Here is a 25,459-nt window from a genome sequence, read left to right on the forward strand (position 1 = left end):
CCTGGGTAGCAGGATCCAGTACACTTTCTGATCAATTACCATAGCATCTTGAGCAAAAAGTGGGGAGGGTGCCCATCCAAAAAGGCCAGTCCACTCTACTCCCCTCCACTTCACATCACTTATCCCACTCCACTCTACCCCAAGCCAATCTAGCCTACTCCCCTCCAATCTATCCCACTCCACTCCAAAGCACTCCACTTTGCTACAATCTACCCCAGTGCTTTCCAAACTTTTCATGTTGGTGACACACTTTTTAGACATGCATCAGTTTGTGACACAGTTATTCAGTTTTACTAACAAACCGGAGGTCAACTTAGCTGCCTATAAGAGATAAGGACAAATACATGCCATAGGAATTGTAAATAACAAAATGTATGGGACGCAACATATCTCACGAAAAGATTACTAATACCTCCCATACAAGCAATTCTTATAGCTTTGGGGCCTTGAATAGTTTGAATTGTCACACCTATAGGCGTGTGATGGTTTGTAGTTGTAAAGGTAGTATCATTGGCAGCTCTGACAAAACAAAAAACATAACAGAACACATGTATTTGTAAAGTGCACTTATCAACCGTGTGTCTCAAGGAGTTGAATAACAGATGTTTAATGTTACCCAACGGTACTCATTTTATCGACCTCAGATGGATGAATGGCTGAGTGTACCAGCCAGGGGTTTGAACCTGTGACCATGAGGTCGAACACAGAGCCCTGCAGTGGATGCACTAGTCCAGTAAGCCACCAGACCCAGCTTAGCAGGTGCAATGGGTGGATCAGGCTGCTTTAGCCTCCTGACGAGGGCCTGGCGCGTTTTTTTTCTTTTTCTTTTTTACAAATTAAGCACTGGAGGAGAGCAGATGGCGCGTTCATAATAACACTGGATGTCTCGAACATGGTTGACTGTGCGCTCTCAGCTGGTGTCTGTTGGTGTGTGCTTGTGTGTTTGTATATCGGAGTATGGGTCTGATTGTGTGTATGCAAACGAGTGTGCCTTCTGATGTGTGTTTTTGTAAATATGAACGTTTTGTATATGCAAGTGAAATTTGTGCTTTTGTGTGTCTGTGTCATTGTGTGATATGTGAACGCATCTCCAATTGTTTGACTTTGTGTTCAGTTGTGAATGCCGGCACGTGTCAGTATGTGTGTGTGTGACTGCGTTTTTGAAAGTTTGTGTGTTTTTTACAAGAACGCAGCAACTAAAACTCAGTTTCAGCATGAATGACAACTGCGAAGAATCCTTTTTCTGGCAACTCCCCCAAAAAATCAGAAAGGTCTGAAGATACACTCAATGGTTTTCTGTTAATACGTTTAAAACTACCCTAAGGAACCTACATGATGTGACTCCACCAGAGCATTTGTGAATGAACTGGGCAAATAATTAAATAATATTCAATTCATTACTGTGGTGCACAATAAAGAGAATCTTGGTCACATTTACAACTGTTGCAAAACTTAGCAGTTGCATCTTTAAATATTTGTAAGATTCACTGCTCTGAACTCTGGATTTTTATATATTCAGCATGAATGCCACTCATGGCCACAGTACTCTGAAAGTTTACTATTAAGGACATCCCTGCAGTAAATGCACAAGAGTTCCTTCCTCGACAGCAGTGGCTTCTCAAAGTGTGAAGCCACCCTTTGTGGTTTTGTCATGGATTGCGATGTCTAAGAGCACCTTCTTCTAAGGAACAACTACAAATGCCTCTTCCTTCACTTTCCCAAAGGTGAAGTTTGCTAGTGGGAATCCATTTGTCCAAACAGGGGAAATATCGTTTTTTGGCACATACTCCCTTACAGTCTGAACTATGGAATGAAATCTAATCGCTTGATGGAAAGCAATCCTCAGACGAGAATGTAGCCACGGACCACCAGGAATGCGCACCCCTAGGGGGGCGCGCCCCACAGTTTGAACACCTCTGCCCTAGAGTCTGTTGGCACTTAAGTAAAATGTTTGTTATGTACTGAAAAGGACGAAAGACTTCGTGAACCTGCCAGGATTCAGACAAGTTATCATGTATATATGGTATGCTCATGTGAAGAGATATTTGACAAGTCCCCTAGGAGTACAGTTTGCAGGCAACTTCGCGAGAGCAGTGTTTTTATCCCCAAACAGTGTGGCTATAAACGCTAACTGGTTATCGAGCCCGCGCCTCTGCGGATTCTACTCGGATTGTAAACTTCATGGCGGTGTTTGCAGGAGAGCCATATTGTACTTCCTGGATTATTCATTTAGCAACATGCTTGAATTCTTTTTCCGAACGAGGTCCTGAGTGACCCCAGGATTTTTTGGTCTTCGGGCTCTGCACGCTCCTATTTCTAATTGGCTAAAATGCCACAAGGATTGGATGTCCAATTGTTAGAACTGATTCTCTTGAGCAGTTTTGTGGATAGTAGTGTGTTTTGCTTTGAACCTAGCAAGATCCGTGTTTTTGTGCTCCAATTTTGTTTGTCCTGACAAATTAATTATGCATAGCAAGAACGCGTGTGGGAACGCATTTGTGTATCTGTGTGCATGTAACAAGAGTGTCTAACAAAATTCCCTGAACTCACCTGTATCCTGTCTTCCGGAAGTCGTTTTCATAGCCAGCATTTCCCTCGCAAACGCATCAGGGTAATGAGCGTCACTGAAATCCTTTTCTAATTCTTCGATCTAGCAGCTCCATCACCGGACATTCATGCCGCAATATTATACTCACCGCCGGGCCCGCAGTAGAACGGCAGTGTGATGCTCATCCTTTCCGCCTTCTGCAGGAACAGGTACTGCGTCACTGACATGAACAGTACCGTCCTGCATGATGAGTAGACAGCGTCTATGCGTCGTCTTGCGACACACCCACACATGGCAGGCGACACAGTAATGTGTCGCGACACAGAGTTTGGAAAGCTCTGATCTACCCCAATCTACTCCACTCTATTCTACCTCACTCCACTCCAATCTACCCCAACCCAATTTACCCACCCCAATCTACCCCATCCCACTCCAATCTACCCCAATCCACTCCACTACAATCCAGTCTACCCCACTCCACTACAGTCTACTCCACTCTACCCCACTCTACCCCACTCTACCCCACTCCACTCCAAACTAACCCACTCCACTCAATCTAACCTAATCAACCCCACCCAACTACAATCTACCCAACTCAACGCCAATCTACCACACTCCACTGAAATCTACCACACTCTGCTCCAATCTGTTCCAGTCTATCCCACCCCAATCCAATCTACCCCACTCCAATGTATCCCAATCAAGTCCACTCCACTCCAACCTACCCAACTCCACTCCAAACTACCCCACTCCACTATACTCCACTCCAATCTAACCCAGTTCAATTTACCCCACTCCATTCCAATTTACCCCTCTTCACTCCAAACTACATTGCAATCTATCCAACTCCTCTCCACTCTAATCTATCACACTCCATTCCAATCTACACCACTCCACCACAATTTGCCCCACTCCAATCCACCACACTTTACTACAGTCTTCCCCACTCTCCAATCCACCCCACTCTAATCTAACCCCAGTCCCCTCTACCACACTCCACTCAGCCCAAATATACCATACTCCACTCCATTCAAATATACCCCACTCCAATCCAATCTACCCCAACCCACCCCACTCTACCCCACTCAAATCTAACCCCTCCTAGTCTACCTCATCTCAATGTACCCAATCAAGTCCACTGCACTTTGATCTTCCCAACTCCACTCGAATCTACCCCACTCCACTATACTCCACTCCTATCTAACACAGTTTAATTTACCCCACTCCATTCCAAGTTACCCCTCTCCACTCCAAACTCCACTGCATTCTATCCAACTCCTCTCCACTCTAATATATCACACTCCATTCCAGTCTACCACAATCTGCCCCACTCCAATCTACCACACTTTACTACAGTCTACCCCACCCCACCACACTCTACCCCACTCAAATCTACCCCTCCCTAGTCTACCCCACCTCAATGTATCCAATTAAGTCCACTGCACTCCAATCTACCCGACTCCCCTTGAATCTACCCCACTACACTATACTCCACTCCTATCTTACACAGTTCAATTTACCCCACTCCATTCCAATTTACCCCTCTCCACTCCAAACTCCACTGCAATCTATCCAACTCCTCTCCACTCTAATATATCACACTCCATTCCAGTCTACCCCACTGCACCACAATCTGCCCCACTCCAATCTACCACACTTTACTACAGTCTACCCCACTCCAATCCACCCACTCCACTCTAATCTACCCCACTCCCCTCTACCACACACCACTCCACCCAAATATATCATACTGCACTCCATTCAAATGTACCCCACTCCAATCCAATCTACCTGACCCACTCCACTCAAATCTACCCCTCCCTGGTCTACCCCACCCCAATCTACCCCACTGAGCCCCAAACCACCCTAACACACTTTAGTCTACATCACCCCACTCCAATCTACCCCACTCCACTCCAATGCACCCAACTCCACTCTAATCTACCACACACCAAACTACCCACTCAATCATCCCTCTTAAATCTACCCCACTCCAATCTCCCCCACTCTAATCTACCTCAATCCATTCCAATTCAGCCTACTCTAATCTACCCAATCTACCCCACTCAACTCCACCCTAATCTACCCCACTCCACTCCAATATCCCCCACTCCACTCTTCCTCAATGCATCTCACTCCACTTCAATCTTGACTCCACTCCAATCTATCCCGCTCCACTCCACCCCACTCCAATCTACCCCACTCTACTCTACCTCAATCTGCCCCACTTCAATCTACCCAGTCTACCCCGCTCCACTTTACCCAATCTACCACACTCCATTCCACTCTACCAAATCTGCCCCACTCCACTTCACTCCAGTCTAGCACATGCCACCTAACACTACCATACTCCAGTCCAATCTAACCCACTCCACCCCAATCCACCCCACTCCATCTCACTTCAATCTACCCTACACCACTCCACCCCAAATGACCCTACTCCAATCTACCCCATACAATCGCCCAACTCCAATCTACCCAAATCTACTGCACTCTAATCTTCCCCACCATAACCCAATCGACCCTATCCCAATCTACCCCACACCACTTTACCCAACTCCACACCAATCTACACTACTCCATTCTACCCCACTCCACTCCACTCTACCCCAACCTACCCCACTCCACACTATCCCACTTCTATCTCACTCGTCGACACCACCCCACTCAACCCCACTTCACTCCAATCTATCCCACTCCACTCTACCCCACACCATCCTAATCTACCCCACGCCACTTTAGTGTACTCCTCTTCGCTCCTATCTACCCCACTCCAATCTACGCCACTCCACTGCAATTCACTCTTCCCCAATCTACCCCACTCCTCTCTAATTTACCCCAATATATCCCACCCCACTCCAATCTACTCCTCTCCACTCCTATCTACTCCACTTCACCCCTATCTACCACACTTCAATCTACCCCACTCCAACCTACCCCAATTTACTTCACTCCAATCGACTCCATTCTACCCCAATCTACCCCACTCCAGTCTACCACACTCAACTCAAATCCACCCCAATCCACCGTCCACTCTTCCCAATCTACCCCACTCCACTCTAATCTATCCCAATATATCCACCTCACTCCAATCTACTCCACTCCAATCCAATCTACCCCACTTCACCCCTATCTACTACACTTCACTCCAATCTACCACAATTCAATCGAACCCACTCTCCGCTCCAACCAACCCCAATATATCCCATTCCACTCTAACCTACTTAGATTACTCTACCCAACTCCAATCTATCCTCTTATCTACCCCAATCTCCTGCACTCCAATCTACCCCACTCCACCCCAATTCAATCTACCCCACTCCAATCTACCACGCTAATCTACCCAACCTCCCCACTCTAATCCACCTCAGTCCAAAATGCATCAATCCACCGCACTCCATTCTACCCTACTCTTACCCACTCCATTCTATAACAATCTACCGCACTCCACTCTATCCCATTCCACTCTATCCCAATCTACCCAACTCATGCCACTAACTTTTTGCCATTCTGAGCAGCAGCCATACAGGTGTCATAATTGCTATAAACACATTGGCAAAGCCAATAGCTCTCAAAAATGCAAGACCTATTGGTTTTGAGAATGCTTGTTTTCTTTATTTTCATCTGCACAGCAGTCTCACAGCAGTCTCTCAGCACATTTGTGTCAGTTATATATTGTTTTTGGAAGGCGCATTTGTGTTAGTTGTGTTTTGAAGGCACATTTGTGTTAGTTATGTATTGTGTTTTGAAGCCGCATTTGTGTTAGTTATGTATTGTGTTTTGAAGGCGCATTTGTGTTAGTTATGTATTGTGTTTTGAAGGCGCATTTTTGTTAGTTATGTAGTGTTTTGAAATATGTTGTGTCATTTGTAATGGTATTTTTAGTTTGAGTCTATTATAATATTGTGTGTTTTTGTAACTTTGTTAAATTTTTCAGTATATGTTTGTATGTTTTCTCTTTTTCCTGTTGATGTTGTCTGTGGAGACATGTACCAAAATGATGGCTTTTTCACTAGTAGTTGGGGGCTCTTTGGTTCCATATGAATTATAAAGAATACTGTACAGGTTGAATTGATTGTATGTGACTTATTATATATATATAATTATTTAAAAATAAGAACAACAAAAAATATATATTTTATCATTTGATAATAAAAGAAATTAACTGTTTCTCTGTGGGACATTCTCAATTATTTATTAATGTATGATGTTGTTTATCTGATAAGTGGATTTGTGTTGTAGTTGCCGTCTCACAGCTGTACAACACGGCTAAAACACATTGACAAAGCCAATACCTATTGACGTTGCCAATGCTGGTTGTTGTCTGCGACTGTCACCGGTTGTGGGGAATTGGGTGTGGGACATTTACAGTTAGGACACTGGTCCCACAAGCCCCTACCACGCTATTATCTGCCAAGTTCCTGAAAATAGGATATCATTGTTGTGATACAGTATAAAATATAACTAACAAAATAATACACATTATTTAAAATTGTGAACCCGTGACAATATCAAAATAAAACAAAATAGAAAGTGAGAAAGAACTCAATAGTTAAACATGAGATTGTCGCATACAATCCGCTTTTTCAGTGTTATTCAATGGAGAAAATTAATTTCTCTTGTTTTTCCTTATTATTCTGTTTCGAAATGTTGGCCTATATGTTGTTGTAACGCCGAAATAAAGATGAGAAAAACGTATACTACGTTTAAAATAGTTTATAAATAAAATATTTGTATTGCGAAGTAAATATTTGCAACTTTCAGCGTTCTTCATTCAATGTGCAAGGCAAACACAGCTTAAAATTTCACTTCTCCTGAGAGAACGTGTGTGTGACTGTCTGAGAAGGTAGTGACACTCTTCCCGCGCATGCGTGTTATAATTAAACCATTTTTTGAAACACGTTTTGAGGCGAGCGGGCGCACTTTGGTTTGTTTTTCGGCGGTGTTTTTCTGTTTTCAGTCTTTCTCTCTGCGAGAAGTCGTGCGGGTGGGCTCAAAGATGGCGACTTTCGTGAGCGAGCTGGAAGCAGCCAAGAAGAGTCTGAGCGAAGCGTTAGGGGAGAACGTGAAACAGTGAGTACGACTATGGTATTCTGTAACTTAGGAGGGTCCTTACCTGGCCCATACCTCTGTGGGGTTGGAGGAGCTCCTGAGGCCCCGCATAGAAGATGCGGCCTACGGTTCACGCGTAAACCTCGGGCTAGATTTGTGAGTTGTGCCCGCCAGCGAAGTAAGGGGTGGTTAGGATGTTACTGGAAAAGGATTCTGCGGAGAATTAGGCAAACTGCCCTCTGTGATCTACGATAGCGATGTCTGAATGTTTGCAAATGTTTCATTTGTTTTATTCCTTTGATGTGTTTATTGATTTATGTAGTCCACATTAACGAGACTTGTAATTTTCAAATACAGTTTATTTAGATGAGGTGTGTGTGTGTGTGAATTAATTATGATTAAGCGTTGGGGTGAGGTTATGGTTGCTGACCTAATCTGCATGTTACGCCACATAATAGATTTAGCCTTGCTGCTACCCGAACTGAGAGTTACATGTAGCTTTATTTGTTTTTATAAAGTATAGATTGCTGTCATTCAAACACATCGACCTGTCAGATCCTTTCTATTTTTAGTCACAGAATGCTCCGTAGTTCATGCATTACTGGCAGGGAGATATCTTGTTAGGGTTTATTTATACATGTGGCATTCAGGTGAGACACAGCTCACCCAGGTCAAACAGAATGACTTTAGAAGCCATCCCAGAGTCATTAGATGATCATCCAACTACATTAGAAGTCGTTTTCACGTCATCAGACATCATCAAGCTTGATATATCTCACTTTGATTTAAATCTGTGACCAATGTCCCAGATGCTGGACTCTGCAAAAGATGTGTTAACCTACTGAACTTTCTCATAAGGACCAGAATCTCTTGACTGCAGGAAACACACACATATATCTGTAGTAGGTGCATTTATCCTTCGGCATTTTTTTCCCTAGGATTCAAATCTGTGACCAGCAGGTAACACATGAGTCTTTGTAGATCAGTCTCTTGACCCATTTAACCAGCATTTCTTAACCTTTTGATTTCTGTTGACCCCTACTGAATGATTACTGGAAGATGGGAACCCCCATCTAAACAGTTTCTAAGATTTGAACCTCAAAACGATTCAGAAAGAGGTGTACTTCAAATTAATACATAAATTATGATATATTTTATTTATTTCACGAAAAATATGCAGAAATCAAAAGTTACATTTTAAGCTGAAGGTTGGACATTTTCATATTTCTTCACATATACAGAACATTAAAAAACTTTCAACATTCAATTTTGCTTTATTATGTGTATATAAGTATCCAATTAAAATTTAAATTTTGATTTCTGCATATTTTTTGTGAAATAAATTAAAATATCTGTTGATATTATTTAATTTTACAAATTGTTGTGAACCCCCTGAGTAGGCATTTACAGACCCCTAGGGGCTCGTGAACCGTAGGCTAGAAGAATTGCACTAAACTATCCCATAAGAACTGTATCAGTTGACCTGCAGATTACACATATAATGGAAACCTGCATTACCGGCCTGTTTTCCCATCATCCCCCTCAATAAACAATCAGGTATATAATTTAAAATTCAATGCTGAAAGCTTTCCTTACACACAGAACAATGCAGGAAGCCACAGTGAAAGATGCAATCACATTAGCCACAGGTGTGCTTCAACTCATCCTCATACTTAAAACCGAGACAACGCACCAGCACTAACCCTTTGACAAAGCAACAATCCAAGAGTACTCTAACCCAGCCTCTCCGTTCCTTCCAATATATCTCACACAATAAATTTATGGACCTGGTCAAAGCAAGCAGGCCTGCCAGCAGCCCTTCTGACCCATGTCCACCACAAACTATCAAGACAATTATTTTAACAACCTCTGCTGCCACTCCAGTAAGAAGAAGAATCAACGATTCCTTAACTACCGGAATATTTCCAGAAGAACTCAAAAAGTCATACATACGCACTTTACTGAAGAAAACAAGCTTTGACCCGCTGAACCCTGACAACAACAGACCCATTACAAATGGACCTTTCCTGGGCAAATTGATAGAAAGAGCAGCGTTCGCCCAGATGTCACAATTCATTGAAGAGAATGACATACTTTCAGACTTCCAAACAGGTTTTCGTCCAGGAAGAGGCACAGACTCTGCCCTCCTTGCCATCTGGGATGACCTGAAGGACACAGTAGACCGCAACGGGGTTGCTGCGCTTCTCCTCTTGGACCTCTCGGCTGCCTTTGACACGGTTGACCATGACACTCTGAAACAAAGACTCTATGAAGCTGGCATAGAGGGGACTGCACTAGACTGGATCGCGCCCTACCTTCGAAACATGACTCATGTCATCCATACCCCACCTTTCTCAACCAAACCATACTCCTCAAAAGCAGGGCTCCCTCAAGGCTCTATCTCACCCATGCTTTTCAACAGCTACATGAAGCCATTACCGGTACTGATCAATCAATTTCACCTCATGTGCTATAACTATGCAGTTGACACACAAATACTCCTTCAACTGGAATGCCCCAAAGACATTGGAAACTCCAATTTTCAGTTGTCTCAGAGCCGTGGATCAGTGGATGACTTGGAGTCACCTCAAATTGAATGCTTCCAAAACGGAAATGCTCACGTGTGGCGATTGGAAACATTATGACCTGCTTGTCGCCTGGCCTGATGAACCGGGATCACCACCTAAAGTATCAAAGGAAGTAAGAAACCTCGGAATGACCATGGACTCTGAGCTATCGATGAATGCCCAAGTGGACAAACTAGCAAGATCAAGCTTTGTCACTATAAAAATGCTGCAACAAATTTTCTTTCATTTGGGATTTCCACACAAGGTCCCAAGCTACCATCTCCATTGTTCTGTCCAAACTCGATTACGCCAATAGCCTCTACCACGGATCACCTTTAACGACCATGAAAAGACTACAACGGATTCTTAATTTAGCTGCCAGACTCCTCTTGCGTATCAAACTGCGAGACCACATCTCACCTGCCTTGAAAGCCCTGCATTGGTTACCGATTGCCAGAAGATCCACGTTCAAGCTGCTTTGTATCACCCACAAAGCAATACATGGAATGGGACCGCCCTTCATTAGGAATAAAATCGCCAAACACATTCAACAAAGGAACTTCCGCTCTAAAATGGCACCTCAAATTCCCAAGATACAAGAAAAAAAACATGGGTGGCACATCGTTCTCTGTTCAAGCTGCCAAACTATGGAACTCTTTACCCCCCAACTTAAGATCCACAGACCGCCACCTTATCTTCAGAAAACTACTCAAGAATTCCCCACATAAGCACCATACGCAAACAGAAATTTACAGCATATCCCTCTGTATATAATCATTTAGTTTTACTATAGATATGTACCTATCTTTGTTTATTGCTTTGTATAAACATGTAGAATAATTATGTTTAAAAAAAAAAAAAGTACAATAACACTTGAAAACCAGAGTTTATCTGGTGCCTCTTTGGTCTACATGTACTTCTTCCATTGTCCATCTATGTACCTTGCATGTACTTGGATCTGTGTGCTTGTTACTTTCCTCCTGAAAAGCATATCCAATGCACTACCCTATTTCTCATCCTGTACCTCTATCAATATCTTTAATCTACATATACCTACCTCCTTTATGCATCTATATACTTTCAATGTCGTTATATTTATCACTTTCTTCTAATTCAGCATATCTAATGCTCTACCCTATCTCTCACCCTATACTTTTCTCAATATATCTTCTAACCCAACTTTTTGACTCCTCTCAAACTTCTTTCTACTACTCTTTCCAATGCACTACCCTATTTCTCACCCTATACATCTATCAATATAGCCTCTACACCCACTCTCATTTATCCCAAACCCCATACCACTACTATGATCCCCAAAATAACCCTTTCTAGACTCTACCCCTCCTTGCAACATGTGACACCTCTTTTACTATACCGATCCCCAAAACAACCCCTTTTTACTCATCCAAAAGCCTCCTCCTACTGCTATGACCTCTAAAAAAATAAAACCTTCACTCTCCTATCCCTCCACGATCCTTTTCTATCAAAATAACAGACTGACATGTTCATTTCTAAAATTTCATATTCCTCTTTACTAATTCACCTCTAATCCTTTATGGGTCATAGAGTAGGGTGCTACTCGCCAAAAAAGCACTTCAACACCTCATCAGAGGTAAGCAAGCATTATATAAATGCAAACCTTTTTCCCTCTTCTATCCCTCCTCTACTTTCCCCTATCCAACTGAATAACACATCCACCACTCGAACTACTTTCATATTTCACTATACTAATTTTCAACAATAATCCTTTATGGGTTCCAGAGTAGCGTGCTACTCGCCAATAAAGTGCTTCAACACCCCATCAGGGAAAACGCTATATAAATGAAAACCTTTTCCCTTTTCTACCCCTCCCCAACGCCTTCTCAATCCAAATAACTGACTAACATATCCCCCACTCAAATTACTTTCATATTTCACTATACTAATTTAACACTAATCCTTATGGGTTCCAGAGTAGCGTGCTACTGCCCCTCCCACCCCCCCAAAAAAGGCGCTTAAACACCCCATCAGGGGTAACAAGCGCTATATAAATACAACCCTTTTTTAGGTCGAGGACCGTCCGGTCTGCCAAAGGCAGAACTCGAAGTCGGAGATTTAATGTTTCTGAGAGTGGCTCTTTAGCCCGCCTCTCTTTTTGCCTCTCCACCATTGGCTGGCTTCCTAAACGGAGGCCAGCCATTGGAGGAGAGAGCCGTCCCTCCAAATAGGCTCCGTCTTTTTCAGATTCGGGGGCGTGTTCCGTGCTGTTCTTTCCACTTTTTAGCCACGCCCTTTTAGAACAGCAGGAACACGCCTCCGAATCCGAAAAAGTTTCGAAGCTTCCATCCGCCATTTTTTCGCTATCCTCTGGCCGTGAGGATCTTCTTGGCTGACCCAACGGGGAGTACGGCGATGCCTGGCGAGGTCCAGCGGAAGGAGCTGAACATCGCAATCCGACCCCGATTGGAAAAAGGAGGCGCAGCCTACGTAGGCATCTGCCTGCGCCACGACCAGAGGAGCCCACCGGACCGCTCCTAGCAGCGGAGAACGTGACTCACTGCCTTGTTTCAACATCTTGTGCGGTGACTCACTGCCTTGTTTCAACATCTTGTGCGGTGAGTGTATCGGGTGCGTATCCTTTGCGGCGCGTTCCCTCACCCCCCTTCCCACCTATCCAGCACGGCGTAGCCTCGGCCAGCACCGCCGGAGCTGCATCACCAGAGCTTGCTTCCATCGGCGGCCCCGTGGGGACAGGGTCCGTGGGTGAGCCGGGGGGGTCGATCGGACGTTTACTGGAGTGCTGGTGGGAGAGGTGAGATTCTCGCGCAGCATGGACCGTGCCTGATTGCCCCCGCCAACGCCGGCCTCCTCCTGTCTTGCTATAGAGACAATGGAGATGATCTTGGGTGGACCTTCAGGGGTAGTGTAGAGAGACCATGAGGCGCAGTTTAATGTGGTATTAAGGGTTAATAAACTCAATTTGGGGTACGTTGTAAGATAACATGAAGGACCAGTGGAGAAAGATGGGTGCCAAATATGTTAATGTGAGCGGGCCCTGCAGAAGAATGAGGCACAGTATCAGTGTGGGTTTTTTTGGGGGGTCCACTGCAGGTTGTGTGGGGTTCAATGAATGCAGTTAGCAGTACCTTCTATTAGAGGATGTAGTTGTGCTGTGTCAGCCAAACTGGGACCTTATCGCAGTGTGAGACAAGCACGCATACTTTCTTTACAATTGAGCATGATAAAAGTGACCACAGGATATATATTAGTGCAGAATCCTGCTGCCCTGGTTAAATTGCTCTGGAAATCGCATCTACGAAATTTCCCGTACAGCCTCTCCCCTGAGTATTTTGGAAGAGTAATCGAGGATGGCTTACAGTCCAGTGCACATCTGATGGACAGGCCTGACTCCCAGATGACTGGAGTCACGTCTGGACAGGTCTGAGTCACTCCTGAACAGGATCTCTTAAGCACATCATGGGTCAGCTGGTCAATCATGGAAGGCATTTTATATGGCTCCTCGCTAGCCCCCACCCCAAGCTCAGTCTCATAGAAACCATCACTTTAAATGTATTTTTTGCAGTTAAAAGTCGATTCTGATACTATTCTCTCGGTCACAGGATCTTCTTTTTTTTATTCCTAAACATTATGGTATTTCTGCCTATGTGCTGGGACCGCGAGCACATTTACACTTCAAATGTACCTTTAAAACTCAGTTTAAGGAGAAAACACGCACACACACACACACACACACACACACACACACACACACACACACACACACACACACACCTCCCCCCCCCCCAAATGCCTTTTATGCGGCAAAATCGCATTTTTGTCGCTTTTTGAAGATTAAAAGATCTTCAGAAAATGCTGTAAGTAGGTGGCGAATACTGTCATAAGCAAGAATTTGACACTGCCGCTTTAAGGTTCCAAAGAGCTCCACTGCTCCTGGAAGCCGAGCAGCGGCAGTTAAGGCAGTTTATTTTTCCACTCTTTCACTACCTCACTCTCTCTATCTCACTACCTCACTCTCTATCTCACTACCTCACTCTCTATCTACCTCACTCTCTCTCTACCTCACTCTCTCTCACTACCTCACTCTCTATTTCAGTACCTCACTCTCTCTCTCTCTCTATCTCACTACCTCACTCTCTCTCTGCTAATGCAATAGGTATCACATATGCAAAAAAAAAAACTAATGCCAATAGAAATGACAATGCCATTTATTTAGGGATACAAAAATGATAAAAAAAATAATGAGCAATACCAATAGCTCTACCTAGAATATTGCCGAGACCATTGCATTGTAAATGCTTGTTCCTCTTCTATCCTTCCGAATCCAAATAACAGACTAACCTATCCACCAATTACTTTCATATTTCACTATACTAATTCAACACTAATCCTTTATGGGTCCGGGAGTAGTGTGCTACTCGCCGAAAAAGCGCTTCGACGCCTCGTCAGGGGTAGTAAGCGCTATATAAATGCAATTACAACTACAATCCTTAGTGGGATAGACCAAAAAAAGAGAGCAACGCTGGGGATCGGGAGTAACACTGAGCATGAGGGCAGTGAAGAAGCACAGGTGAAAGAGTAGCTCACGAGGGAGGGGTCAACAAGGAATGCGGGGCAGGTGGGAACAAGGACACTTACTCTCATGGAGTGGTTAACCAAAAAAAAAAAAAGTTGCCTAAAAATGAGCAGTGGAAGGATACTGGTCAGGCAATTGAAAGGATGATTAAGAGGCTATGCTCGGGGAAAGAGACGAGAAACATTGGAAGGCAAGCCAACAAATAAGAAGGCGGCAAATGAGTATGAGAGTAAAGCCAACAAGTGGTAAGCAATGTGCAGGCTCTAAGCCCATTTAAAAGTTTTGGTAAGCACACAATCAATCAGTTAGATTCTTGTGAATCTCGACTGCTCACCCGTGAGTCTCTCAAGGCGCTGCGGTTCAGTTGAAGAGCCAGGTCTTGAGGTCAGTCCTGAATTGCGGCAGTGATGGTGATTGCCTTATGTGCAGAGGCAGGGAGTTCCAGGTCTTTGAAGCTAGGTGGAAGAAAGATCTTCCTCTAGCCGTGGTTTTGGGGATCTGTGGTACGGTGGCCTGGGCCAGTTGGAAGGAATGGAGACGTCTGGTTGGAGTGTAGAAAGAGAGGCGGTGGTTGAGGTATGCAAGTTCAGCATTGTGCAGGGCTTTGTAGGCATTAATGAGAAGCATGAAGGTGATTCTCTTGTTGACAGGTAGTCAGTGCAGGTCTCTCAGGTGTTTGGTGATGTGGGTGCGGCGTGGGATGTTCAGGATGAGTCTGGCATAGGCATTTTGGACGGTCTGCTGTGTTTTTTGGGAGTTTCTGGGTGGTGCCGGCATAGAATGTGTTGCCGTAGTCGAATCTGCTGCTAAAGAGCCCATGGTTGACCGTTTTCCTGGACTCGGTGGAGATCCACTTGAATGTCTTACTGAGGAGGCTGAGCGTGTGGAAGCAGGACAACGAGACAGGGTTGATTTGGCGGTTCATTGAGAGCGAGGAGTTCAGGATGATGTTGAGGTTTCATTCATGGTCCGTGTGTGTGGGGGTATTCCAAGCGCTGTGGGCCACCAAGAGTCGTTGACTGCCGAGACGTGGGTAGGACCCACGCTCTGGAGGATCTCTAAACGAGTGCTTCCTCTCTCGTTAAACTTGTGAGGACCTTGGACGTCACTGCTAGGGCTATCTGACCCCTCACTTCTAGGTGTTTTCCAGAAGGTATATTCATCTTTACCACGCTTTTTACTTTCCCACTTCCACACATGACTACCACATGAGTCCAGACTAGAGGGGAAGGAACAACTGCTATACGTACCACAACCGCCCCCTCTAGAGTAGATGTGGCTCTCCCGGTCCTGAAGAAATGCCAAGATCCAACTGGATGATTTAGGGCATGAAACATGTCGACCACTTCCTTTCCACACACATCATCCTGAGCTCGAGAGGGTATAATTTCCCCTCTTCAGCCACAACTTCTCAGTCGGTTGTTTTTACTCATAGCATAGGAATCCAGTGAATAAATTTGTACTTTGAGAATCGTATAGCTATTTTTAATTCACACTTTTTTCCCCCACCTCTACTCTTTCACACGCACGCCCCACCACCTTCATTGAGCTTCGCAGAGGCCACCAGAGAAGACCTCTGGCAAAGAACCCACTCCCTGGGCCCGTTGGGCATTGCAGCGCCTGCCCAAGGAGGAGCTGCCCAATGATGAAGCATGACACCCTCTTGGGTGTGTGAGGGCCCTTGCTCCTAATTGGAGCTACTCCACCTTCGGTTATCCTTCGCTCGAAGGAACACCTGTATCCCTTGCCCCTTTTCCCTTCCCTCCCCACCTCCTAGGAACAGCATAGCCTTACTGATTTCCACGAAGAGTCGTTCGGGGTGGAGGGGGAGGTGCCAAGGATGAGGACTTCGGTCTTGTCTGAGTTAAGCTTGAGACAGCTGTCCTTCATCCATGTGGCGGCTGCCTTCATCCCGTCGTGGATGTTGCTCTTGATGGCTGTGGGTTTGTCTGTGAGGTAGAGAATCAGCTGGGTGTCATCAGCATAGGAGACAATGTTAAATCCGTGGCTTCTGACGATGGCTGCAAGCTGGGCCATGTAGATGTTGAAGAGGGTTGTGCTGTCTGGTATGCGAGACCTAAAAGGGTCTCTGCGGCGCCTTGACTCATACGTGGTGACGCGTGTGTCCGCATACTCCATCATTCTGGTGCTGGCCTTTTTAAATGTTTTTTTTTTTCCTGATGCGGTTCTGCATCAAGAACAAGCATTGGCAAAATCAAAAGGTGGACTCCTTCAAAGGCGAGACCTACTGGTTTTACCAAGTCTTGCTTTCTTTAGCTACCAGCTGGCCATTCTTTTTTTCTTTCTTCTTCATACTACACACAGCATGAGTATTTTCCTCTATCTCCAGCAGATCAAGTGTGTGTGTGTGTGTGTGTGTATGGAAGTATTAGTCGCCAAGTGTGTGTGTGTGTGTGTGTGTCTGGAAGTATTAGTCGCCAATATTAACCAATGTAATGGCACTCAGTTTATTGACCTCTGTAAGATGGCAGATGGAATTTTCTTGCTCAGATTCAAATTCAAACTTGTGACCTGCATATTACCACAAATAGTGGTGAGCCATGTTGCTGTCCATATGATAGCTGTTGTTAGTGTTGGCTGTGTAGATGAAATTGCATATGATATCCTATTGCATTACAGTGTACTTCACAGCAAACATTGATGTGAACATGCCATACTGGTCCACATTTATGCAAATCGATTCTCTGCAGAATGACGTGTACCTGTCATGTTGGAAGAAGAAGCACTTGGTGCAAATAGAAGTAGACAGAGCAATTGTGTTCCCCTTTCTAACTTGTAGACTATGGAAGACTACTGGTGGCTACTCTGTCCACCCATATTCCTGTTGCTAAAACCAACCGCCTTGAGACCTAGCTGCTGGTAAATCTGACGATTTTCCACCCACAACCCAGCTGATCCTGTCCTTGTTGCTTTCACTCACCACTTGTGTCCATGTTACTTAATCCTCCTTTTATAAAGTGAAGTAGTGTTTGCGAGGGTTTGTTTGCGTGTTATCACCATCAAGGACTCAACTAGGGGATTATTGCACATTCTTGCAAACTGAAGGTATTGTTGGACTTGGTGTAGCTGCTGTCAGGACCGGGAAACTGTACTGTATGGTAGGAATCTTTGTATGACTCATGGTGGCTCCATCTAGCATGCTCTCTGTGTCTGGTCTAGTAGTGATCAGGTAAAATCATCTGCAACCAGGTAGAAGATACCCATGCTTTAAGCAACTAAAGAAAGCAATGAACGAGTAACTCCTTGAGTGCCTGTATATATATTGGCCTTAAATATAGAATAACGAAACTGCTGGGCTAAAGTTCTTGTGGGATATGAAGTAAAAGACAGGCTGAGATGTTGAGCTGCAGTTGATTCTTTTGGCAAAGGCACTGGTGGTTCCCCTGCCAGATCTGCCTGCAGGTAGACCAGTGGGCATGGTGATCTATAGTTTGTGTGTTCTCCAACCCTTTTGTTTTGGGCATCAATATGAAAGGTTGGTCTTGAGGACACTGTGAAGCAAGGTGTTGCTGTCCAAGTTCGAGGAGGCCTTGTGTTGGACATCATTGCCAAGAGTCTTGGTGAATTCTGCAAACATGACTGGCGCTTGAGGCAAAGATTCTGATATGCTGAAGTTCGTATAGAGCTGTTTGCTTTCAAGGAGACATTGTGAGTCTCCGTGAACAATATTTTCATCATAAGAAGTTTCTGCTGTTATGGAGTTTGATGTGTGGTACTTTCTGTAGTGCAAGATGACATTTTGTTTGAGTGTACTTGCATTGTATCTTACTAATCTCTTGGTCCCACCTAGTTAGATGGCAGTGGTTAGACTGTTTCTCATTTTCAGGTGCAGAAGTGATGCTTTCTTTTTTACATACTACAAAGAAAGCTCTAGAATTGAAACTACCAAAGGTACACATGTTGTGGTGTCGAGTGTGTTAATTTCAAAAGATTCTACATTGTGATGTTGTGATATTATGTGGTGCGTATGCATGGTGAGGCAATTCAGAGCGGGTTGAAGCTTCTGATTGTCTAAATTTACGTGTGCTTGTGAAGAAAGCATGGTATGGGTGGTAGTTCTAAGTGACTGTATGTCATCTGGTTTCTGTATAGCGCAGTTTTTGCCAATGCATTGACTTCTTGGCGCTCTAGGTTCTTGTTGCCTGATTGATATCTGTGTTCCTGGAATTACACAATAGTGTCTCTGTGGAAATGGAGCATTTAAGCTTTCCCTGCCGGTGACAAGTGTGGGTGATCTAGTTTGTGGGGAGGATTTTTTTTTTTTAACTGTAGTAGTGATTCGAAGGAAATTCAGGGGCCTTGCAGTCTTTCATCTTGAGTGAGAATTATGTCATGGCTTACCTTTTCCTGATAATCTGTAGGCCTTTGGTGGAGGGTTGTCTAGTGGCTGGCCTTCCACATAATCCATATCAGCTGTGGAAGTGTTGTCTTGTATGTGGAGGAAATTTGTACCCGTCAAATCTACCTAATTAATTGCGTGTCGTTAGTTTCTATAGTGCAATGTTGTTGACCTGATTGTGTAAGTATTGGCAGCAGGAACATTTTCTGACTAACAGCCATTTTTTTAACACACTCCAACCAGATTAACTTGCTGAGGTGGCAGTGATTTGTGTAATATGCCTGTAATTATTTCGGGCACAGGTGTTCTTTGTATGGCAATACCATTACAACAATGCCACCCCCCTAACCCTGCCTTTAGCAGACCAACTTGCCTTTTGGCACTTCTAGGAAATGCAGCGTTGTAATTGACTAGATGTCTTCTGCCAAGCATCACTATCCAGCCGTAATAGTTCATATGTCCTCAGTAAATCAACTTGTTGTTTTTTTCTTGAGCCACCTTAAGGACAGCCACCAAACTGTTGGCGGGCAGCGCATTAATTAATCTTTCCTCTTTCTGTTGTATGTGCAGGTACTGGGCCAATCTAAAGTTGTGGTTCAAGCAGAAGATCAGCAAGGAGGAATTTGACTTGGAGGCTCGTAGGCTGCTGACTCAAGATAATGGTGAGCAAAGGTTTCCATTCTCAGCCTTAAAATGTTCTTACCATAAGGAAAAATATATATATTTAATACTCTTTCTAAGTGCTCTCGATTTTAGCTGGAAAGGGAGCTGAGGAACATATAGAAAAGTGGATTTACCAGAGTTCATTCAGTTTTGGCGAAGTGGGAAAAAATGGATTCAGACTAAGGGCCAGATGTACGTCAGCCGAATATACTAACCCTATTTTGAGAGTCGCTAATCAATTAGCCACTCGTGAAATAGGGTTAGCGACTCGCTAGTAGGAAGGGGCGAGCCATGGGTATCCCTTCCTGATAGCGAGTCCATAACCTATGTATGAATGTTTTGCAATTGCGGTCGCAAAACACTTGCAGTTTACCATCCTTCTCAGATGGGTGGTAAAGCACTCGCAAACGGGAAGGGGTCCCAGGGGACCCCTTTCCCTTTGGGAATGGATACGCAAATATTTTTTAACAGCAGGCAGTGGTCCCATGGACCACTGCCTGCCCTTAAAAAATGAAACTGAAATGTTTCATTTTTATTGTTTAAATGCATCCCATTTCCCTTTCAGAAAAACTGGCTGCATTAAAAAAAAAAATGCTTTATTGATAAAGCAGTCCCAGACATGGTGGTCTACTGACCCAGGCAGGCCACCATCCCTGGGAGAGCCATCCGTTCCCAATGGGGTCGCAAATTGCGACAGCCTAATTAATATTCATGAGGCATGCAATTTGCGACCCTATTGGGAATCGCAAATAGTGTCTGAGACACTGTTGTACATTGGAGTTTGCGACTCGCAAATTGCGACTCACTATTTATCGCAATTTGCGAGCTGCAAAATCCAATGGGCATACATCTGGCCCTAAATTTCTTAGTCACACAAATCTGAACTGAACCACCGACCGATATCTACTCCCTTTCCCATTGCTACTGGTGGATTTCTTTCCATATTTTAGCCATTCAGTGGTGAAGATGAAGTAAAGTGCCCTTCCTGGCTTGAAGTTGGCAACTTTGTGTGGCGGGCTGAGTTGGCATTCTGTGATCTTCAGTGTGCATATTTTATCAATTAGTTTCAAGTGGCATGGAGCCCAGGGCAGTGATGAAGGCTGTCAAAAAGAACAGGACTTTCCCTGCTGACCACTAAGATAATAAAAACACAGCTTGTGGTGCAAAGCATGGTCACATGAGCCCATGTACGTAATGAAAAACAGACGCCAGTGCACTGCTTTATAGCTGGTACCATTCCATGAAGAATATGCTTATTGTGTGGTGCAAGATTACAGAGACCCAACACGAAGGCAGGCAGAGCATTGTGCCTACGGTTATCCATGCACACTCAAACCCACCTGTAGATCTGCAGGCAAACTGACACTAACACACACACTCGTGTTCATAGGCCAGCTACTCATGTTCATAGACCAGCTGCCTTGCAGTCACGTAGACTCAGGAAGCAAGAGACATACCATGTTGGTTTCTTTCATAGTGTTAATTCTGTTGTAAGGTCATGTCAAAACAATAGTTCTACTAGAAAAGAAAAGCTGACAGTGAATAAAGACGGATCCTTTGAGTTGAATAATCTTACCCAAAAGTGAGTGGGAGTCAGTAGCAGACGTTGCATCTGCTTGGCAAAGAGGAAGCTGGATAGGGAAGGAGGAAGCAAGAGGGAGAACACAGGAAGAAGCATAAACCACCGGGACATGACAGAGAATTAGGAAACGTACTAGAAAATTGCCAAGGCAAGTCATTAAAAAAAATGGCAAGGCAGGCTATATAGAGCTAGTCAGTCACATACATAAACCACCACACAGTGGCTGACACCCTAAGGCAATAAATATATGGAGTACTGCATTTCAGTGCCATAATTTCTTTAATACTTATATATGACATATTTACGCTCGTCAAATCAACTGTCTTCACCAAGTGCATCGTAACCATACCTTGCATTTCCCCTTCACAGATCACTGTCGGTGCATTCCTTAAATGAAGCAAATAAAGACTAAATTTATGAAAATGCCCTTATTTGTTAAATGAAAGCCAAGTACCAAAAAACATGGTATACACTGTACATGAATGAAGCTAGCCGGTGGTGGACCTGGTGGTGGACATGGTGGTGGATGTGGTGCACATGGACGTGGTGGTGGACTTGGACGTGGTGATGGTGAACGTGGTGGAGGAAGTGGTTGTGGTGGACATGGTGGTGGACGTGGTGTTGGCGGTGGACGTGGTGGGGGCGGAGGACATGGTGGTGGTGGAGGACATGGTGGTGGTTGACGTGGTGGTAGTGGAGGACATGGTGGTGGACGTGGTGCTGGACATGGTGGTGCTGGACATGGTGGCTGTGGTGGTGAATGTGGTGGTGGTTGATGTCGTGGTGGTGGACGTGGTGATGGTAGTAGACGTGGTGATGGAGGTGGACGTGGTGGTGGTGGACGTGGTGGTGGACGTGGTTGTGGGCGTGGCGGTGGTGGGTGTAGACGTGGTGGTGGTGGATGTGGTGGACATGGTGGTGGATGTGGTGATGGATGTGGTGGTGGACGTTTTGGTTGACATGGTGGTGGTAGTGGTAGTGGTGGACCTGGTGGTGGACGTGGTGGTGGTGGTGGTGGTGTTGGTGGTGGACATGGTGTTGGTGGTGAACGTGGTGGACGTGGTGGTGGTGGCCGTGGTGGTGGTGGCCGTGGTGGTGGTGGCCGTGGTGGTGGCTGACGTGGTGGTGGTTGACGTGGTGGTGTACATGGACTTGGTGGTGGATGTGGTGGTGGTGGACATGGTGGTGGACATGGTGGTGGATGGGGTGGTGGTGGTGGATATATGGTGGTGGATGTGGTGGTGGTTGTGGATGTGATGGTGGTGGAGGTGATGTTGGTGGTGGACGTGGTGGATGTGGTGGACGTGGTGGTGGTGCACGTGGTGGTGGTGCACGTGGTGGTGGTTGATGTGGTGGTGGTTGACGTGGTGGTGTACATGGACGTGGTGGTGGAGGTGGTGGAGGTGGTGGAGGTGGTGTTGGTGGTGGACGTGATGGTGGACGTGGTGGTGGTGGACGTGGTGGTGGTGGGCGTGGTAGTGGTGGGCGTGGTAGTGGTGGGCGTGGTAGTGGTGGGCATGATAGTGGTGGGTGTGGTGGACGTGGTGGTGGTGGACGTGGTGGTTGTGGATGTGGTGGTGGTGGTGGTGGACGTGGTGGTGGTGGACGTGGTGGTGGTGGATGTGGTGTACATGGTGGTAGATGTGGTGGTGGACGTTTTGGTTGACGTGGTGGTGGTGGACCTGGTGGTAGTGGTGGACCTGGTGGTGTACATGGACGTGGTGGTGGTGGCGGACGTGGTGGTGGTGGACGTGGTGGTGGACGTGGTGGAGGAGGATGTGGTGGACATGGTGGTGGATGTGGTGGTGGACCTTTTGGTTGACGTGGTGGACGTGGTGGTGGTGGTGGTGGTGGACGTGGTGGAGGTGGTGTTGGTGGTGGAGGTGGTGTTGGTGGTGGACATGGTGTTGGTGGTGGACATGGTGTTGGTGGGGGACATGGTGTTGGTGGGGGACATGGTGTTGGTGGGGGACATGGTGTTGGTGGTGGACATGGTGGTGGTGGACATGGTGGTGGTGGACATGGTGGTGGACGGAATGGTGGTGGTGGACGTGGTGGTGGTGGTGGACGTGGTGGTGGTGGTGGACGTGGTGGATGTGGTGGCGGCCGTGGTGGTGGTGGCGGCCGTGGTGGTGGCGGCCGTGGTGGTGGCGGCCGTGGTGGTGGCGGACGTGGTGGTGGCGGACGTGGTGGTGGCGGACATGGTGGTGGCGGACATGGACGTGGTGGTGGACATGGACGTGATGGACATGGTGGTGGACGTGATGGACATGGTGGTGGACGTGATGGACATGGTGGTGGACGTGGTGGTGGTGCTGGACGTGGTGGTGGTGCTGGACATGGTGGTGGTGCTGGACGTGGTGGTGGTGCTGGACATGGTAGTGGTGGACGGAATGGTGGTGGAGGACGTGGTTGTGGATGTGGTGGACGTGGTGGTGGCTGTGGACGTGGTGGTGGCTGTGGACGTGGTGGTGGCGGTGGACGTGGTGGCGGTGGACGTGGTGGCGGTGGACGTGGTGGCGGTGGACGTGGTGGTGGACGTGGTGGTGGACGTGGTGGTGGTGGTGGACGTGGTGGTGGATGTGGTGGTGGTAGTGGATGTGCTGGTGGTGGTGGGCGTGGTGGTAGACAGTGTGGTCGTGGACATGGTGGTGGAGGACGTGATGGTGGTGGGCATGGTGGTGGACAGTGGTCGTGGACATGGTGGTGGACAGTGTGGTGGTGGATGTGGTGGAGGACATGGTGGATGTGGTGGTGGACATGGTGGTAGTGGTGGTGGACATGGTGGTGGACTAGTGGTGGATGTGGTGGTGTACTTGGTGGTGTTGGACGTGGTGGTGGTGGAGGAGGACGTGGTGAATGTCGTGGTGGATGTGGTGGACGTGTTGGTGGGCGTGGTGGTGGAGGTGGTGGGCATGGTGGTGGTGGTAGTGGATGTGGTGGTGGTAGTGGACATGGTGGTGGTGGTGGACGTGGTGGTGGTGCTTGTCACAATAAAAGCAAAACACACTGCTGGCGCTGCATTTGTGTGTTTGCTGGCCTGGGAGTGGTGCGTGCGCGCGCAGTCGGCTCATTTTGGATGCACATGCTTGTGCTTGTGGGCGCGCCCCTGCTCGCTCCCGCAAGGTGGATGCCGCCACAAGCACGAGTATGTGCTTCCATAAAGAGCAGAGCGACGGCTAAAGGTCCTCCTCTCAGCGCATGCGTGCTGCGTAGGCGAGACCTAATACAAACCAGTCACGGAATTGCCTGGTATATTTACTTACAGTACATGATTTTTTACCTACACTACTCAAGATGTTATTATTTATTTTAAGAAATTGCTGTTTATCAGTATTAAAAATAAGCTTGCAGGTTGTGCCGTGCTTCCAAAAAGGTACAATTTTAGGGTATTACTATATTTTACAGCTCTGCTGCTTAAACCAGTTCTATTGAGTTGGTTAACCAATAGACGTCTGTTATTCCGCGCCAAGATGCCCCTTTGCGGGTGACAGTGCGCTTTCCAAATACATGTTATGTTACTATGATGAACTGCCCCCACCTAACACTAAAAACTATAACAAAAAAGCATTAAAACGGGCAGGGAAAAATTGACAGCATTGTATAAACAAAAAAACTAAAACACATTTTTAGTGTTTATTCTGGTTTTTATTAGGGTACTTCAGTTGTTTATAATGTTTTCTAGGTTATATATAAGGTGACAAAAATGGTTATAACACTTTTTTTATTATAACTTTTAAACATGCTGCACAACATTCACAATGCTCTACAATACATATTAAAAACGTTAACAAAGCCAAAAGCACTGTCTAAAGGTGAGACCCGTTGGCTATGCCAATGCTTTTTTTTTTTAATTCTTTTTTATTGAGTTCATAAAAACAAAATCATCAATACAGAACACATTTGTAGTAAGATTAATACGGTACAAGGCACATAGGTGAAAAAACATTTTCCAAATTCATCAGTTCAAAACTTGATTATAAAATGCAAAGTGTAAAACCAAAAAAAACCAGACCGCATCAAACAAGAAATTAAAAAGAGGTAACACCGACATTCGTATTAATGCTGCTCGCCCCATCAAGGACAGGGGTAATAAGTTCCAACGATCTAAGAG

At 45.7% G+C, this 25,459-nt stretch overlaps 1 protein-coding gene across 1 annotated transcript in view; it reads left to right on the forward strand.

Moving 5' to 3' along the window:
- The first annotated feature begins 7,459 nt into the window (after positions 1-7,459).
- The window catches only part of TADA1 (transcriptional adaptor 1), a 206,714-nt gene continuing 188,714 nt past the window's right edge, over positions 7,460-25,459 (forward strand). Inside the window, exons 1-2 of the mRNA XM_085601639.1 lie at positions 7,460-7,621; positions 19,671-19,762. Coding sequence (XP_085457765.1) covers positions 7,548-7,621; positions 19,671-19,762 — 166 coding nt within the window. The 5' untranslated portion in view covers positions 7,460-7,547. The remainder of the gene's footprint in view (positions 7,622-19,670; positions 19,763-25,459) is intronic.

This window comes from Triturus cristatus, chromosome 4_2 (assembly GCF_964204655.1).
Source record: "Triturus cristatus chromosome 4_2, aTriCri1.1, whole genome shotgun sequence".
NCBI lineage: Eukaryota > Metazoa > Chordata > Amphibia > Caudata > Salamandridae > Triturus > Triturus cristatus.